Source organism: Gossypium hirsutum, chromosome A07 (genome assembly GCF_007990345.1).
Source record: "Gossypium hirsutum isolate 1008001.06 chromosome A07, Gossypium_hirsutum_v2.1, whole genome shotgun sequence".
Taxonomy (NCBI): Eukaryota; Viridiplantae; Streptophyta; class Magnoliopsida; order Malvales; family Malvaceae; genus Gossypium; species Gossypium hirsutum.
In genome coordinates this window covers 13,928,674-13,947,890 of record NC_053430.1, presented here as the reverse complement: position 1 = coordinate 13,947,890, position 19,217 = coordinate 13,928,674, and the positions used below count along the sequence as shown (strand labels likewise).

Sequence of the window (19,217 nt, the reverse complement as noted above, 5' to 3'; positions counted from 1 at the left end):
TAGTTCTAGAGTGTTCTGTTTTGGTTTTGACGTTTGGACTCCAATTAGTTTCTTTTAGGATGATTACCTTTGTCTATGATGGGTTTATACACTTGTTTGGGTTTATTTTGTTTTAATAAAAAGTTCCCAGTTTCATTTTTTTTTTTTTAAAAATCTCAAAAGTTTTTTTTTAATTTTTTCCATTTTCTTTAACTAAAATTTTATCAATCAAAAGGTTATAGAAATATTATATTTAGAAGAAAACTAATGAAAAAAGAAAAGGAAGTTGGTTTGAAAAATGACTTATTAGTGAAGATAAGTTTTTTTTCTTTTTGGCTCTTACAAATTTATAAATGTGAAATGCCTTTTGTTTTAAAAAACTGAAAGGTTTGATTTGAGGATCAAATTGATAGAATTTTTAAATATGAAAGGTTAAATTTATTGAATTATTTAGAATTCAGATCAAATTGATATAATATGTAAGCAAGGGTGTTCATAGTTTGGTTAAAACTAAATTAACCGACCGAACCAGTCTAATTCTGTTAATCGATCGGTGGCCGAATTTAGTTCGGTTAGAGGTCGATTAATGATTTTGTGAAATTTTGATTATCGGTTAATTTAGTTTGAAATCGAGCAATTAACTTAATTAACCAATTAATAGAAATAAATAATATATATTATAAATAATTGTTAACTTTTTGTTTGGTTGTTAACTTTCAACATTTATGTAGTGTTTCTAATGTCTTATTTGTTTTTTTCCCTCCATTTAAAGTTTTTTGAACTATTAGAAAAAAAGAAAATGAACATAAGCATTGTAATTTTTATATGTTTTATACTTATTTTAATTAAAATTAATCGAAATATTTTGGTTTAATTAATGTATTTGAAGAAAATTTCAGTTCGATTAACGGTTAAATATTTTTACATTTTGGGTAATTTGTTTGGATATTAATAGAACTAACCGTTTGAACACCCCTATATGTAAGTATCGAGGACTAAATGAGTTATTATATTAGTTAGAAAAAGGTTTTTTGTTATTAATTTAACAACAGTGGACTAAAATATGAATAAATTCAAACATTAATGCCTAAATTAAAATTTTTTTAAATTAAATAACAAAAATAGGATTGCCTTAAAATTGAAAAACATAAGATTTTGTGCTAGATTTTTGGAAATTTGAATTATATATAAAAATAAAAATAAAAGTAAATAAATGTGAGGATGGATTATTTTAAATCCTACTAGTCAAATAAAAAATCTTAGTTGAAGGAGTTTATGTTTTTTTTTTTTATATTTGAATGTTTATGGAAAAATCTGAAGTAAAAGGTTTGCGTTAAATTGTTGGATAGTTAAAAAGTTGGTATTAATAAATTATAGTAGAAGATGAGGCAACGTACCCTTATATTCAAATTCCACATTCAACATATTATATAAAATTACTAAATGCACCCTGTATGTCGTCATTGTTAGGCTAAAACGTGTAATTCATAGGAACATATTAGTTTTTGACCAAACTCAAGCTTTTTCACTTTCTCTCATATTTTAAATGTGGAGTAAAAATAAAAATGCTATTTTAATATTCTATATTTTCTTAATATTTAATATTTTAATATTTTAATATCTTCGTAAGAAATTTGTCATCAACTCAATTCTATTTACCAAGTTTAAAAGTTTTATTAACATTGTACCAAATATTTCTCCTATTATTTAATATACATGAGTGAAAATATAAAATATTTAAAAATTAAAAAAAATCCAACCCTATCTTCAGAATAATAATCCTTTATGTTTTTTTTTTATTAATCCGTTTCCAAATAATTTTTATTATCAAAACTTAAATGCATCCAACCCCAAACCTAATAAAATGTAATAATAAATGTATGTTTCATTCCTTTTATTCTCTATTAATTTCTTACCCAATTTTGCTTCTTCTTTTTTCCCTTATAGCAGCCACCTCTATTTTTGTTCCTTTGCATGTGGGCTAAAAATTTGGTAATCCTTTATTTCTTTTAATTCATAAAACAACAAAAATACCCCACCACATGTTTGTTCAATGTATTTAGTTCTTAAGGTTGCTGTGATCTAATAATAACCTAATTACTGTTTGGATGTATCATTTATTAATTAATATAATTTTTTAATCCTCCCTCTTTATTTTTTTTATATTAGGATTATTTTAAAAATATAATTTTTAGGTATCATCAAATTTTAAAAATAATAAGGTATGATTATAACACTCATCTACATCTATTATCTTCTTCAACTTAATTTAACTTTAATTAAATTATTTTTTAAAATTATAAACAAACATCTTTTTTATTTTATAATTTTTAATTATTTTTTAGAAGTTAACCTTTTTTTTTGTGAAATCAATTTTTTTTTAAAAAAATTAGTTTCTAGATAGTGAATTTTTTTTCCATTTTAAATTATTTTTATTTCATATTATAGAATTTTGAAAAGTAAAAAATAAATTGCATTGAATCTTCGATAACAAGAAATGTGTAAATTTTAAAGTTTCTATGTTACTTGGTCTTTTTTCTTATTTTAATTACTTATGTTTAAAAAAATTAAAGTTGAAGAGTAGATTAAATATAGATGAATATATAATAATAATTTTATGTGTTTAAATATAATAAAATTTTATTGATGACTATTTTTAAATTATCCTTATATAAATTATTTTCATACTTTTAATTTCAAAAGTTGTATTAGAAACGCATCACGTGTTGTGAATTAAGTTAGAAAAATAAAATCAAAATATACTAGTATTTGACCAAAGTCAAATATTATTTTGGTAAGGATGATCCCTATCTTAATCAGTCCACATGTCATGCTGATTCATTTAATTTAATTGATGTCATAAATAGGAAAAGTAAAATCAAATTCCAAAATGGTGTGGAATGTTTTGGGTAAAAATTGACATGTTTTAAATGTGGAGTACATGCACTCCATATGATATGAGCAATGGAAAATTGCCAATACCTCTTGGAAGAATGATAAGGAATAAGAAATTTTATTAAATAAACACCAAAACTATTTTTTATTAAGGGGAATTTATCAATTTATTCTTTTAATGAAATTATATAATTCAAGGAAAAATAAGTCATCGTAAGTGGTAAAGGATAAACTCCACCAGCATAAAAGAAGTTTCAACCTCAACATCAATTAAACATTATGACACGTTGACAATTGGCTCTTTTACAACTTAAGCTTGAAATATTTGGAGTGGTTACAAGCACTTAATGCGATAGGGAAATCAGCCTCGGATAGTCCAAAGCGGCAGGCAAAAATCAACAAAAGAATTGAGAATCCATCATACTAGAGAGGACAGCAACAAAATCATCCCTAAAATTACTTGCAAAAACAAGTACTAAAAAACATGATACAAGAGCAAACAAAAACTTCTAAAAGTAAAGACTTTTTAAAATAATGGAAAACAAATAAAAAACCACATAAAACTTAAAGAGAACATGTGCTCAAAGTGATTCATGAAATTATTTATTATTTTGAAATACTCTCAAAACAAAAATAAATTAAGAAGTTGATGAAGAGCCACCCACTTTTAAGAGAAATTACTGGTGGTTGGTGAAATTTTAACTTCGGCAGGTACCAATTATTTGTCCATTACAATTTGTGAAGGCGACAAAAATATCCATAATATATATATATGCAAATTAAAAAGAGAGAAGGAACGTGGAATAAATAAGGAAGAAAAAGAAAAAGAGAATTGATGGAAGAGAGAAAAACAGAAAAGTTTTTAAGTTTAATCTACTTACCGACACCAAAACTAATTTTAATTCTATAAGTAAAGATTAAATATTATCACATTTTCCATTTTTATTTTTTATTATACCCTAGATAGAACATAGAACATATCTCACACTTAAAATCATGCTTGCATAATCTAAAACCTCCACTAACATACAGTGAAAAGACCAGCCATAATAAATTCGCATAATAAAAATATTTCACCTTTCAATTTTATATATATAAAAAAATCTTTTAGTTCTCCATTTTTTTTAGTTTTTAAACTTTTATTTTTTGTCAAAGCATCTTAAAATTAATAGACAAGTTAATATTTTTTATCTTTGTTGACGTTGCATACACATGATGACACATGAACATTTAATTAATTTTTAAAAATTTTAAAAATTCAAGAAAATTTATAAAAACTATTTTTAAAAATTAAAATCATTAAAATTATTACAAATTTATAAAAATTATAAAAAATATACTTTTAAAAATTAATTAAATGCTACATGTTATTTGTGTGGCAATCCATATGTATGCCGCATCATTAAATGTAACAAACATTAACTTTTCCATCCATTTTAGGATGATTTGATAAAAAGATGCAAGTTAAAAAACTAAAAGAGGCGAAAAATTAAATGGATAGCTAAAATAATTTTTTTTTTAAATCGGAGGGTCAAAAAAGTTATTATGCTTAATAAATTTGCTACTAGAAAGTAGGGACAATGCTAGAGGGGGTTGAAAGGGGCCTCAACCCCTCTAAAATTTATGAAAATTTTAAGTTAGTATATAGTCCTCGAAAATAATAAAATTTTAATTTAATCCTTAAAAAAATAAAAAAATATAAATTATTAAAATAATAAATTTATATATTAATCCTCATAAAAATATGTAATTTAATTTCTTCTAAAAAAATATTACCCTTCACACTATTAGAAGGAAAATAAAGAGTGGCATTAAATTGATTTGGATTGAACCTTACTTGCATTACAGTGAGAATTTAATCTAATAATAAGTTCATGTTTCATTCCTTTTATTCAAGTGGTCTTGAAAATTTCTTCTCTCTACTAATTTCTTACCTAATTTTGCTCCTTTTTTTTTTTAATGTTTAGCAGCCACCTTTGTTTTTTTGTTCTTTTTTCTTTTGTTTGTGTGGTTATCCTTTTCTGTTTTTTTTTTAAAGCTAAAATAATTAGTTTTTTTGTTTTATATATATGTAACTTTGTTAAATTAAAAATTATAATGTGGACATTACATGCATGATAAAACTTAATCATAAAATAACAATTCCTCACCACATGTTTGTACAACACACTTAGTCATCAAGTTTGGATTTCTGTTTTTGGGTCTTATGTTCGGTTGCCTTCAGCTCCGAGCTGGGGAAGTTAAAACTATTTTCTAAAACACTTAGAAATTAAGTCATACATTTTTATAAGAATTAAAATGTAATTATATTATTATATTAATTAATTTTTAAAAAAATTAAATTAAAATTTGAAGGATAAAACTATAATATTTGTACCATACGAGGGAGTTGTTTCAATTTTTAATATGATTGAGGGTTGTTTTCAGGACTCTACCTGCCCCTTCCTTCGCCCTTGTTTGAGGGTTGTTTCGATTTTCAATATGCTTCACGTATTGGCCTCCACAATTATGAATGGATAATTAAACTGGTTTGCAATAGTTTTGAATGATATATGTTGAAGTAATTACAGTGTATAATTAAATTTTTATAAAATAAAAAATAAAATTCAAATTCAAATTCAAATAAAATCCCTAAAATCCAAACAATGTGAAGGCCTGGATGGCAATGATGTACCCATTATTAATCAATTCTAAAAGATGTTTAAATCATATCAATTAGCTAAATTTAAAGTTTTTTATTATATGAGTGCAGTATCACAATTTCTAATATATAGATCTTTTTCAACTCTTAAATATGAGAATAATACGTTTTAACGCACTCGAATCCATATCTTTCTATACTGACTACAATATCAATATTAACTGAGTGAAGACTATAATTACATCAAATAATAGCTTTCTCAAAGGCAGGTGTTTCCTTTTATATAGAACACGTAGTCGAAGACAGTTAAAAGGGCCATTTAATTATGTTCGTATCAAAATGTAGTTAGTTTATGATAATAATTAATGTTTAATTAAATAACGCAATCAAATTTATAACTAATTATTTTATATAACATATTTATAGTGAAGTGCATGTGCATGAAGGTCGGCAGCTATAAGTGGAAAGGTGAGTTCCATTGGTGGTAGAACATAAAATAGTATTATAGTATAGTAGAAATTGATAGGATCGTCACTGTGTAGAGTATTAAATCAAAACACTCGCCTAGAGTAAACATTGACTTCTTTTTTCTTTAATATTTTTTCTCACACACCATTAAAAAGCTTAAAATAGATTAACAGTACTCATTTCTTTATCAAACTCAAACCTACGTAAGGTATTGAATTCTCTTTAAGCTGTTGCAGTGGGAGCAGTTGCTTCCCTGGCTTTCATGGCTTCAAACCTCGGCTCCTTGGCCTGAAATTTAAGCACAGCGTAAAGCTTCATGTAATCTTCGAACACAAATTTTGGGTACAATCCTTTCTTCTCTTCTTCTTCTTTCTCCACCAGTGCTGGCGCCGGGTAGATAACGGCGTCGCTGCCGGGGTTGTAGAACGAAGCTATCGACATGCGAGCACCGTCGGTTTGGGCAATCACCCTGTGCTCCACGCTTTTGTATTTGCCGTTGGTGATCACCTCCAGCTGGTCTCCCAGGTTGACCACGATGGAGTGGCGCAAGGGGGGAACATCCACCCATTCCCCGTCTTTAAGAAGCTGAAGGCCGCCCACTTGGGGGTCTTGGAACAGCAATATGATGCCACCGGCGTCCGTGTGGGCTCTGAGTCCCTTGATTTTGTCTGGGGTGGGACATGGTGGGTAGTTGCTAACTTTGGTGCCAAAGGTGGGACCTTTTGCCCCATAGAAAGCCTTTTTCAGATATCCTTTTTCTAGACCAAGGTTCTCACAGAACAAGTCCAGCAGCTTCTCTGCTAGTTTCTCCAATTTCAATGCAAATTCTTTCATCACCTTCCTGTATTCATCGGTTAGATCTGGGATTTCAGCCATGTTTGATTCAGGGAGATGGCGCAAATAGAAAGTACTTTCCCAGTCCATATCAGTAACCTCAGCCTGGAGACCCTCAAGGGCCTTGCTTGCCACCAGTTCCTTAAACCTTTGCTCCATGCATTTCTTGTAATGCTCCTTCGTCAAGCTTTCCACTGTGTCCATAAAATCATAGGGAATCCCATGGTTCAATACCTGCACCAAATGAACCGCGCTAATAATTAGCAAAAATCTACCAAGGAGAATAGAGTATATGTACATATAAAGTAGCAATCGGTACCTCAAAGAAGCCCCAATTCTCGCAGGCATCTTTGATTAGATCCATGGTTGCTGCTCTCTCACCATTCAGTTTCTCCAAGTTGATCACTGGGAATTTTGCCATTTCTCTTACGACTTTTTAATTTTTTTTCTAAAAAACTCTGAGAGTGAGGCTGTTTTACGATGGGGATGTTATTATGCAAAAGCTTAGATTTGTTTAATGCAGAATGGAGGAAAGGGGTATGGGGGTATTTATAGAAAGTTTTACAAGTAAGGTTTAAAGGTATATAATTCAAGTGGATGTCGGCTTGTGGGTCAGAAATTAACAGTATCAACAAATTAACAAGGAGGAAAATTGGAAAATAATACTACTACCAGTACATGCATAACTTCAATTTTAAATCATTTCTTAAATGTGGTATTTAAAAAGGTTACAATTTAAATTCAATTTCTCTTTTTTTTAAATCATAACCTACTTTACAAAAAGGTGTGATTGAAAGCAAAATAATAAGATAAAATATTTAGATGGGTATACAATGAATATATTTATGAAAATTGCATTTTAATAAATTTTTGTCATAAATTAATTAGGGCTTTTTGAGTGTTTATATTCAAATTTATCTATAAATAAAAAGTTTTTCGAATGTATTTTAATTTTTAATCTATTGGAGTTTGTGTAAATTCATTACAATTTCAAATTTTTATCTATCTTTTATGTTAAATTGATTTATGTATTAATTAATCAATGATTTTAAATAAAAGAAATTCAAAACAAATGTTGGGGGGTTAAATCTATGCTAAAATTGAATTGCCTTGTTGAAGTAACTATCAACTCTTTGGTCCTTTGGGTCCATTGTTGGCATTTGGACACACATTTTGATGGCTCTTTTTGAGTCATTTCCTTCTTGTTAATTTTTGCCAAAATTAAGTATGGTCCACTCATTGATTAAGCTAAGAATTTATTAGTAAACAAAGGTGCTCAGCAATTTCATACCGTTCCACCGTCAAATAAATTTATGTTGTATTTATTTGGTTAAGAAATATATTCTTTTAATAATTTTATTATAGATTTAGATTATTTCTTTTTATATAATGACTAAAATTACTATAGCCGCTTCCAACTCATAAATAATAAGATAATACGTTTCAGTGTATTCGAACCTACGTAATTCTGTATTGATAATAATATTAATATCAATCGAGCTAAGACTCAATCAGTAAAATATATATTTTTTTAAAAAATACATGTTAACTTTTTGTTGATTCTAAATTGATTTTCCTAATCAAATATGATTTATTTTAATTTTTTTAAATATCAAACCTTTAGTCCCTCCTATCCAATTATAATTCCGATCTTGGGAAAAAAATTTCTTTAATTAAGTTACATTTTTGTTCATTTAATGACGTAATTAGTAAAAAAAAGGCTCTATTTATTGTAGGGTTTGTGTTAAATTTTGGTGACGCCCCCCCCCCCAAAATAATAATACAATAAAAAAAACAAATTTGAAAGAGATGGACACATCATGAAAGTCAATCCATAACTATTTCATGTTTTAAAAGAACAAGAATTGGAAATTTCATTTCAAACATTAAAAAGCAAAAGCAAATGTCAAATTGTAATGCAAGATAACTTATACTTAAATTTTATAATAAGACAAATAAGTAAGAAAGCTTGACTCTTAAATTTATTTAAGAATGTATATATGACTTTTTTTTTGAATTAATATATAATTATTAGTCCAACATTGAGTAATATAAAATTTGCAGGAAGAATATGGCATTCAGCCAAAAAAGGGGAAAAGAATAATAGCCTGTTGTTAGCCGCCATGTCGTCGTTGTTAGGCAAAAACGTGGAGTTCAATGAGAAAAATTGACAAGTAAATTATATTCGTGTTTGACCCATGTCAAATATTATTTCTTAACCATGAACCCAATCTTTATGAGTGAACGAAAAAAGAAAAATCAATTTCGAAAATAATGTGGAATATTTGGGGTCAAATTTCACATGTTTCAAATGTGGAGTAAAACCAACTCCCGAAGAATGACAAGGAATAGACACCAAAACTAGTTTTAAATTTACAAGCTAAGTTAAATACTATCCTATTTTTTATATTTTTATATTATTTTTAATATATTTTAAATACAACATATTTCACCTTTAATTTTCTATTTGTATGGTCTAAAAACTCTACTCATTTAATAAATTTGTTATCGAAATATAAAGACAATACTAGAAGAAGTTAGTAAAAACGTCAACCTTTCTATGAAAATCTCATTTTTAACCCGTTAAAATTTATAATATTTTAAATTAATATTTTTTTTATTCAAGGAGCCTTGAAAATTCCTCCCTCTCAATTAATTTCTTGCCTAATTTTTTTAAAAAAATTTTAGCAGCCACCCTTTTTTTATTTTGTTCTTTTGCTTGTGTGGTTATCTTCTTTTTGTTTTGAAAGCTAAAATAACAAGTTAATTTCTTTTATATATGTACTTTTGTTAAATAAAAAATTATAATGTGGACACTACGTGCATGATATAATCTTAATCATAAAATAACAATACCTCACCACATGTTTGTACGGTGCACTTAGTTATCAAATTCGGTTTTCTATGTTCTAAGCTTACTGTTTGGGGGTCTTATGTTCGGTTGCCTTCGACTCCTTTGAGGGTGCTTCATTTATTACGTTGGCCTTGAATGGACAATCAAATTCATGGATAATATATATTTTTGAGTAATTATAGTGTAAAATTAATTTTTTTATAAAGTAAAATAGATGAAAAATTGAAAAAAGAATAGACAAAATTCATTTATGAAATACACATGATAAGATCGGATATTTGTATTTTATAATTACACACATTAAAATTTGAACTTAAATTTACCGATTGAGTATTAATTAATTTGATATAAACATTATTAATTAATATAAAAATATATAAATTCGAGAATGCTAAATTGTATTACCCTCTTATTTATAGATTGGAGATGGGTTGGTAATGATGTATCAATTATTAAATAATGGTAAAAGATGTATAGATGATATCAAAGGCAATGTTTCCTTTTATATATCAGGTAGTGGGAGACCGTTAAAAAGGTATCAAAATCTAGTTAGTTTAGGATAATTATTGTACGCATTCAAATGTATATAAAATAATTAAAGTGAAGTGCATGTGCATGGAGGTCGGCAACAATAAGTGGAAAGGTGAGTTCCAAAGGTGATGGGGACATTTTTTAATTTTCAAAGCCGTTTAATGAAATTGAAAGTTTCATGAATTATCATTCATACAAATACAAATTTTAATAACCAAAATAAAACAAATACATTTATTGAATAATATTTTAAGCCCCAAATGAGACATGTCCATCATACCCTAAACAACACTCCCTCATTAAATTAACAAAATCGGTTCATTTAATCAGCAAATTCTATACTTCTTGGTCATCCACACTCTTTATTAATTGTTTGTTTAATTATTTATTTTTTACAAATAATCACATTTTATTATTAATAATGTGCACGTCAACACCATAAAGTAATTGAATTGAAATATAATTATAAAAAATATTGATTTTTTATACATATTTAATTGATAAAGTGTAATTATATCGTAATTATCATTTTCATATTTAGTAATATAAACTGTAATTATACAATTTTATAATTTGAAATTCTAAGAAATAATATTAATTTTTATAAAATATTATCAATAATACTTGAAGAAAAATTCTACTTAAAATTGAAATCATTAAATGTAATATGTTAGTCTAAAAAAGTATTTTTAAAAATTTTAATAAAATTAACATGAAAAAATAAATATTTTATATTTTTTTTTATCTAAGTACTTTTGCATTCCATATTTGTTGGGTTATTATTCTCTCTCTAATATTAAACATATACTCCTTGTCATCCTCAAATATTAGTCTTTAACCACATATAAATAAATAATAGATATTGTGTAATTTATTTAAATATTTACTACATCAAAATGTCTAAAAAATTATCTCCACTTTTTAGACTATTTAAATGAGATTAGTAAAATAATATTAATTATATTATAAAAATAAAATATATGTCCACATAATTACTCCAATTTGAATGTAATTGTTTGTAATTACATGCATAATTACTTCAATTCTCTATATCCTCCAACAATTAGAGATCAATATAATCATAATTCAATATGATCCACTAATTATTATGGTTATCCAAATATGCTTCACATATATAATTATAAATAATTACACCTAAATTTCATTTTTTTAGTGATTTTGATTATTCATAATTCCTTATATCCTTTATGAGTATTATGGTTTTCATTTAAATATTTTTTTTCAAAATTTGCATTTTTATAATTTTGATAGTTTATTAATATATAGATTAAATAAAAATCATATTAAATCTTACCTAACTATTTCTTTTTAAGTTATTAATATGCTCATAACTTTCAACCCATAACTAATTAATTCATTTGAGAAAAAACATTATGCACCCAAACCATCTTGAATCAATCACCTCTGAAAATTTGTTAGTAACATGCTTACGATTTAAATTAATTATCAATTATAGTTAGAGTGTTTGTTATTCAATTTTTTTTTGTTGTAATTAAAATATCAATCGCTGATTCTGAAATGTGTTCTGTTTTCATTAATGGATATTAAACGGATAATTTTAGTATTACATTGAAAGACAAAATTCTCATCTTTATATATATTTATTTGGGGTGAATTTAAATTTTTCTCTTTTTTGTGAATTATAAGAGAAACTCAAAGCCCTAACCGCAATGCAATTAATATGATTGAAACCCAAATTATATTTAAGACGGTAAACATCTTAATTATCATACCAACACACGGGGTTGGATGAACTTAAGTCTTTGATCTCTGGGGAATTAGACCAAACACTCTCCATATGACCGGTAGCTTTGTTTGTCAGCTTTCCAATGCATCAGGAATTACATCTATTGGATATTTGTAGCCAATGTCATCATGTTAGTAAAGCATGTCGGATAAAAAATTTATTACAACTCCAAAACAATAATTACTAATTGTGGGGCTTCTTTTAATTACATTTGGTTTGAATTTGTGTTTTTCTACCCATGTTATTCATTAAACTCGAAATTAATTTCTATGTTTAGTTTAGGCTTGAGTTGATCACCCATTACGTTAGAGAAAACCCCAATTATTTTATTTAGACTTGTAGCCATCTTTAGCAATACACAAGGTTTAGGGTTAGTTTTCATGTAACATTTGGTAACTTGAATTTTGAAATTAATCAAATTTGTGGGTTTTATTCAATGAATTTTGGTAGTTTGAGGAGTGGTTTGTGAAATTTGATTGTCTAGAAATGTTTGTCGAATTGAAGTATGAAATAATATTAAAGGAAAAAGAAGGAGAGAGTGGGAGTTTATGCTTAAAAAGGATGGAGGTAGTAGTAGCATGGTAAGTTAAAATGTAAAAACAAAAATTGCAACAATTGTTTCGCCAACTATTCAATCAATTTTATGGCATTAAGTTTTGCAGATCCAAGTAAATGAAATCAATACCAATCATCAAAAGAATAATTAGATATTTTAGAATTTAACGTTGAAACCGTATGAAGGATGGAATTATTGAAGTAGCAATATATATTACCCCCAACAATTAATGAAGTGGTCCAAAATTACAACGATAAGATTTCCAGGTTGGTACAGATATGGTTAAGGACTTTTAGGGTGTAGATTAACTTCCATTTTTTAAGCTGTTGCAATGGCTTTCATGGCTTCAAACCTCGGTTCCTTGGCCTGGAATTTAAGCAAAGCGTAAAGCTTCATGTAATCTTCGAACACAAATTTTGGGTACAATCCTTTCTTCTCTTCTTCTTCTTTCTCCAGCAAGGCCGGCGCCGGGTATATAACGGCGTCGCTGCCGGGATTGTAGAACGAAGCTATCGACATCCGAGCACCGTCGGTTTGGGCAATCACCCTATGCTCCACGCTCTTATATTGACCGTTGGTGATGACCTCCAGCTGGTCCCCGAGGTTGATGACAATGGAGTGGCGCAAAGGAGGAACATTCACCCATTCCCCGTCTTTAAGAAGCTGAAGGCCGCCCACTTGGGGGTCTTGGAACAGCAATATGATGCCACCGGCGTCCGTGTGGGCTCTGAGTCCCTTGATTTTATCTGGGGTGGGGCATGGTGGGTAGTTGCTAACTTTGGTGCCAAAGGTGGGACCTTTTGCCCCATAGAAAGCCTTTTTGAGGTACCCTTTCTCGAGACCAAGGTTCTCACAGAACAAGTCCAGCAGCTCCTCTGCTAGTTTCTCCAATTTCAATGCAAATTCTTTCATCACCTTCCTGTATTCATCGGTTAGATCTGGGATTTCAGCCATATTTGATTCAGGGAGATGGCGCAAATAGAAGGTACTTTCCCAGTCCATATCAGTAACCTCAGCCTGGAGACCCTCAAGGGCCTTGCTTGCCACCAATTCCTTAAACCTTTGCTCCATGCATTTCTTGTAATGCTCTTTCGTCAAGCTTTCAATTTTGTCCATGAAATCATAGGGAATCCCATGATTTAGCACCTGCACCAAATGAACCACAATGATTAGCATAATAATAAAAAGAAAATATGTAGTCGAGAATAGAAAATATATAACTAGCTTTTAGTACCTCAAAGAAGCCCCAATTCTCGCATGCATCTTTGATTAACTCCATGGTTGCTGCTCTCTCCTCACCATTGAGTTTCTCCATGTTGATCACTGGAAATTTTACCATTGCTCTTAAAATCTTTCAAAGTGAGGCTGTTTTACAATGGGGTTTTTCTTTTTTTTGCTAAGCACAATAGGGATGTTATTATGTGCTTAGAGTTGTTTAATGCAGAGTGGAGGAAAGGGGTGTGGTGGGGGGCTATATATACATAGTTTCAAGTGTGGTTTAAGGGTATATAATTCAAGTGGACGTAGGTATGAAACTAATAATTTAATAAAAAAATTGGATATAAATAATTTTTTTATCGTAATTAAGATATTCATACTTAATGTTAATGATTAATTTTTTTGTTGTAAATGTTTTCTAAAGAGATAAACGGATGGCTCCTATAAATAAATATTAAACACCTAACCATATATAATTAAGAGATGAGATAAGTAATCATGACATCACATGTCATGATTAATAATATATTTAGTAATTGATATAATGTTAATAAAAAAAATAGAAAATTGAAAGAGAAAATGAGGGGCTACATCTATGGCTAAAATTGATTTGCCATGTTGAAGTAGCTATCAACTGGTAAGCTCTATGGGTCCAACTATTGGATGTGGACCCACACTTTGATGGCTGTAATTGAGTCATTTCTTTCTTAGTAAATTTGACCATAACTAAGTTTGGACCACTCCCATCCCATTTCCTAGAAGTTATTAGCACCAAATGGAAGTTGCTCAGCTCTTTCACAAAAAGTGTTTTTTTTTTTAATAATCAAGTTTCTTTTTTAATTATTTAATGAACTAATTAGTAAATATTGTGAGGATATGAAACTATAATAAGGAAATGAATAAATACAAATATAATCATATTTATAACTATAAATAATTAGAATTAGAATTACATAGGGATATATCAAAACCTAAATCGAAATAATAATTTATTGTTGTAAAAAAACAAAAAATTCAAATTGAAGATTGAAAGAAGTAAAAAGATGTGATAAATTGTAATAATAAAAAATAAAGTTTAGGGTTTAGAAGGTAGAATATAAGAAAAGAAGTATTGTTTAGGAATATTTATGACTTATTTGAACTACAACTACAAATTTTAGCACGAGGAATGTATTATTCAGCAAAAAAATAGTTTGTCGTAATAGTTAAGCAAAACGTGGAATTGATAGGGAAAATAAGGTAAAATTGACGAGTAAAATATGGTGTGTGTGAGACCAAATTATTTGTTTATGATAAGGACATGTCTAGCTGATTTGTTTGATCTCAAAAAGAAAAATCAAATTCCAAAATGGTTTGGGAGGAAACACACATGTTTAAATTGTTGATAAATTTAATTTATTATGTATAAATTATTAATTTTATTTTTTAAAATTTGTACATGTGTCCCATAACAAAATCAATTAATGGTGCCCACACTTAAATTTGGTGTGATGAATATGAAATACTACACATACCTCTTTATAAATATATTTACATCATTTTCATTATTGTAAGATTGAGTTAAAATGTTTATATATAATTTATTTCATGTGTAATTTTTTTTGTAAATATAAATTTCTCTAAAGTATAAGATGGTTAAGTAAAGAAGTGGTTGATGTGATTTTCTTTTTTTTCTTTTTTTTATGATACGTTAAATCAATTTCTTTTTCATGAACCCGCAAAGGAATAGATTTTTGTTGAGAGAGAAAAGATTCAGCCGCGTATAAACAGTGTAGGCTCTTCTTCTCACATTCCCAATATTAAAGTTTGACTCTCTTTAATTTGAAGCTTCCAAATAATTTTTTTTATTTATTAGAATATTTTAAAATCTTAATTTTTAGGTATCCACTAAAATTGTGGGAAAAAATTTTCTATCACTCTCCTTAATATTATTTTAATCCTAATTAATGTAAACAAATTAAATAAGATTAACAAATAATATTACTAAGTAGTAACTATAAGGTTTTTATGTTTTTTTTCCAATTAGATTTATTGTTTATGGTATGTTGGGTTAGAATTTAAATTTTTAATATTTATGATTTTAGGAAATTGTTAGATTAGGTTTAGATATCAAGAGATTTAGAATTTAGAAATTTAGAATTTTATAAAAAAAATTATTAATTTTAGAGTTGAAACCGTAACAAAATTTAATTTGATTTTTAATGTATTATATTACCCATACATTATAAAAATTTATGATGTGACATGTTATTAATAAATACCTAAAACTAATTTTTTTTATTATCATTCTAATCTAACTTAAAACTCTTTTTAAAAATATAAGCTAATATATATATATAAAATACGTAAATGATTAAATAAATGTGTTTAATGTATTAATCAAGATAAATATTTGATCTAACAAGGACTATAATAATTACAACAAATTAATGATCAAAATATCTTTAAACTTAAGCTAAAATAAATTTGATGATAATTCAAACCTTCATTTTAGGTTATTAAAACCTGACGACTTCGACATTTTCAAGACTGTCATAATGGGAGGTGTTTTTATTATTATTATTTCTTTACACAGTTTAATTTCTCTACGTTTGTAGAGTTTTTACAAGAGTGATAATTAATTATCTTTAACTTACACCCGGTCTATAACTTTATTTTTGCACCTAAAATTTATATTTCTCTCCTCCAAGGATTTTTCCCCTTACTTTTGCACTATGTAAGATCAAGGACTCTCTCTACTAAGTTTTCTCTCCTTACTTATGCACTAATTGAAATCTAGATCTCTTTCTAATTAGCTTTTCCCTTTGAAAACGTAGTTTGTAAACCAAGTGTTTTACTTGTTTATTTACAAAATGCACTTGTAATAATTAATTCCAAAAGAAAAAGTTTAAGTACTAAACTCAACACTTTTTTCTAATTTATGCAAACATTTCCCTAACATAGCATAATAAAAAAGCTTTACAAATATCCTTATAAAATTTAGAATAAATCAAATATATACAAGATATGTTTGCAAGTCAATCTCCACAAATCAAGAGATACAATTTGCTTGATTTGGATCAATTCAAATATTTAAAGATATGTTAGTCCATGGGATCAAATCAATCTTCAAATATGAGTTAACACGTGTTCATAATATCATCTAAGTCATGGCTCAATTGTTTTGATTTAAAAGATTGCAAATAAGATAAATTATAAATTTTAAGCAATATCATAATATCATTTTCTCATAAAAATTTCAATACAATTACCTCTTTCCAAGTTAAACAAGATTTTTCATATTTAGAGTAAGATTTCAACTTCACAAACTGCCCAAATCTATTCAAATCAATTACACTTAGAATTTTTAAAGTTATTAGTTTGCTAGATAGATTTTCGCAAGTGTTTGAGATGATAATTGAAGTTGGCCGGAAATGGATAAGACACTTAATATTTAATTTGGAGAAGGTATAATTTTTTTTTTTTGTGAAAAGCAATATTTCCTATTTATACCATGCATCATGTAGTGGAAGACAGTTCGTACGAAATTTAGGAGTAAAAGTGGCGGTCGGCTAGCTAAAAGTGGAAGCCTGGTGGGGGCTTCATTTATAATTAATTACTTCAAATAAAAATTTAAAAAATAAAAAAGAAGAAAAACTATTTAGGTTGTGACGACTTCAATGAAACAATATATCATAATTATTTTTAATTTTATCTTTTTTCATTAAATGTTTTATAATAAAAATATCATATTAAATATTTTTTTAATTTTTTAATAAACTGCTTACTAAAGAAAAATGTTGAAGTATATTGGAATTAAATTATTTAATGAGTAATTTTGTAAAGCCTCAACTCAAAATCTTAATAACAGCAATTTGAAATTAGTTTATACATTTTTAATATATAATGTCTAAATGATTTACAATCCCTCTCTAACCTATAAATAAGAAGAAAAGGTACTTCAATATATTCTAACTTAAGTTCTCTTACATTAACAACAATATTTATATCAATTGAACTAATATACTAAACACCTCATACACCATTTATTTCACGTTTGATTTTAGCTTTACATCATCAATATTCTTTTTTTCGTTAATCAAATACATGTGTAAAACACGATTTGAGTCCATCATATTTTGAATATAGATTCATGAACATTCATAAAATAGTCTTTTATTTAACTTTAATTGGAAAGTACAACGAAAAACAAAATTATTGATGATGGCTAATCAAGATAACAATGGAAACTCTTATCAACTTTGTTTAACCTTATATTAAAAGAAACACCAAAGCAATGCCCAGTTGCCCACCATGCTCTTGCTAGCTACCAAATTCCTATATTACACTTTAATATATTTTTTAGTTACATTTTTAAAATTTTTAAATTTTTTATTTTCAGGAATTTATTTAATTTTTTTTCAAATAATAAACGTGCAAAAAACAAAAACTAAAAATATTATTATTATTATTATAAAATGAATTTTGATCTATTGTTTAAATTAAAGTATTATTTTTTTATTAATTGTTTTATATAATTACATTAATTTTTTATTAATCAAATAGATACAAAACAATCTATCTCAAACTCAAGAGTTCATAATGATGATGTGTTAATCAAAATTAAAGGTGTTCATGAATCAAATAAATACAAAATTAATGGTAATAAAATATTTCAAATGCAATTTGTAGTGGCTTATATTTCAAGTTAAACTATTAATCTTTCAAGATTATCATACATTTAAGTAAGCTCGAACACACAACTTTTAAATTCTTATAATCAGGAATAAAGTGAAAACAAATTTTAAGGATTGAGATTAAGTTATATATTTTCATAATAGTTGAAATGCATTTCCATTCTTGTATTGGCTTATATTTTTATGGTTTTGAAAATAATTAAATCAAAATTCTAACATTTTTAATTAAATTAAAATTTTACCATATATTAACTTTAATATAGCGTAATAATTTTTTATTTTAAGAAGGTCAAAGAGCTCTATTTCCCTCATTTGGCCTTTGATTATAACAATAATGTGGTAATTGAATTAATGATGATGATTTTTATTGGCAAATTTTGGATATAAGAAAGTGGGGCACAAAATTAATAAAGTAAATAAATACCATTCATTGAATTAAGCATTTTGCAGACAAAATAATGATCAAAGTAGGGGCCTGGACTTTCTTTTAACCCAACTTTTCTATTATCTAGTTGTTTTCTGTCTATTTGATGTTGGTAGGTACATTGATTTTGACATATTGAAGCTTTATTTTCTCTTGTTAAACATGGAAAATTGCCATGCACACCAAAAACAATGCACCAAATTACCACACTATTTTTTTTTTGAAGATAAAAACAAAGCTAAATAATTACAAGATTAAAGCTTGAGCAAAAAAATCGCCTATAAACTTATCCTTATCGATAAAAGTATGAGTAATATCGGGTGGAACATTAAGCACTTGTAGATTTGCTTTCTCGATTAAAGCCTGCTTATCT

General features: G+C 27.1%; 2 protein-coding genes across 2 annotated transcripts; both read right to left on the bottom strand.

Annotated features, from left to right (window-relative positions):
- Positions 1-5,997: 5,997 nt before the first annotated feature.
- LOC107957214 (1-aminocyclopropane-1-carboxylate oxidase 3) lies at positions 5,998-7,344 on the bottom strand. The gene is made up of 2 exons (XM_016892669.2): positions 7,137-7,344; positions 5,998-7,051 (listed from the first exon to the last, which is right to left on the bottom strand). Exons 1-2 carry the CDS (start codon positions 7,236-7,238, stop codon positions 6,206-6,208), a joined length of 948 nt encoding a protein of 315 aa, XP_016748158.2. The 5' UTR covers positions 7,239-7,344; the 3' UTR covers positions 5,998-6,205.
- A 5,344-nt stretch (positions 7,345-12,688) lies between these two features.
- Positions 12,689-13,958, bottom strand: LOC107945007 (1-aminocyclopropane-1-carboxylate oxidase 1-like). The gene is made up of 2 exons (NM_001327480.1): positions 13,761-13,958; positions 12,689-13,672 (listed from the first exon to the last, which is right to left on the bottom strand). The coding sequence occupies exons 1-2, from the start codon at positions 13,863-13,865 to the stop codon at positions 12,845-12,847; spliced, it is 933 nt and encodes a 310-aa protein (NP_001314409.1). The 5' UTR covers positions 13,866-13,958; the 3' UTR covers positions 12,689-12,844.
- Positions 13,959-19,217: the final 5,259 nt, after the last annotated feature.

Bases quoted from the DNA above. Each gene is read 5' to 3' on its own strand.
- LOC107957214 (XM_016892669.2), bottom strand. From the start codon at position 7,238: ATGGCAAAATTCCCAGTGATCAACTTGGAGAAACTGAATGGTGAGAGA. The intron at 7,052-7,136 runs GTACCGATTGCT...CATTTGGTGCAG, and splicing joins AGAATTGGGGCTTCTTTGAG to GTATTGAACCATGGGATTCC.
- LOC107945007 (NM_001327480.1), bottom strand. From the start codon at position 13,865: ATGGTAAAATTTCCAGTGATCAACATGGAGAAACTCAATGGTGAGGAG. The intron at 13,673-13,760 runs GTACTAAAAGCT...CATTTGGTGCAG, and splicing joins AGAATTGGGGCTTCTTTGAG to GTGCTAAATCATGGGATTCC.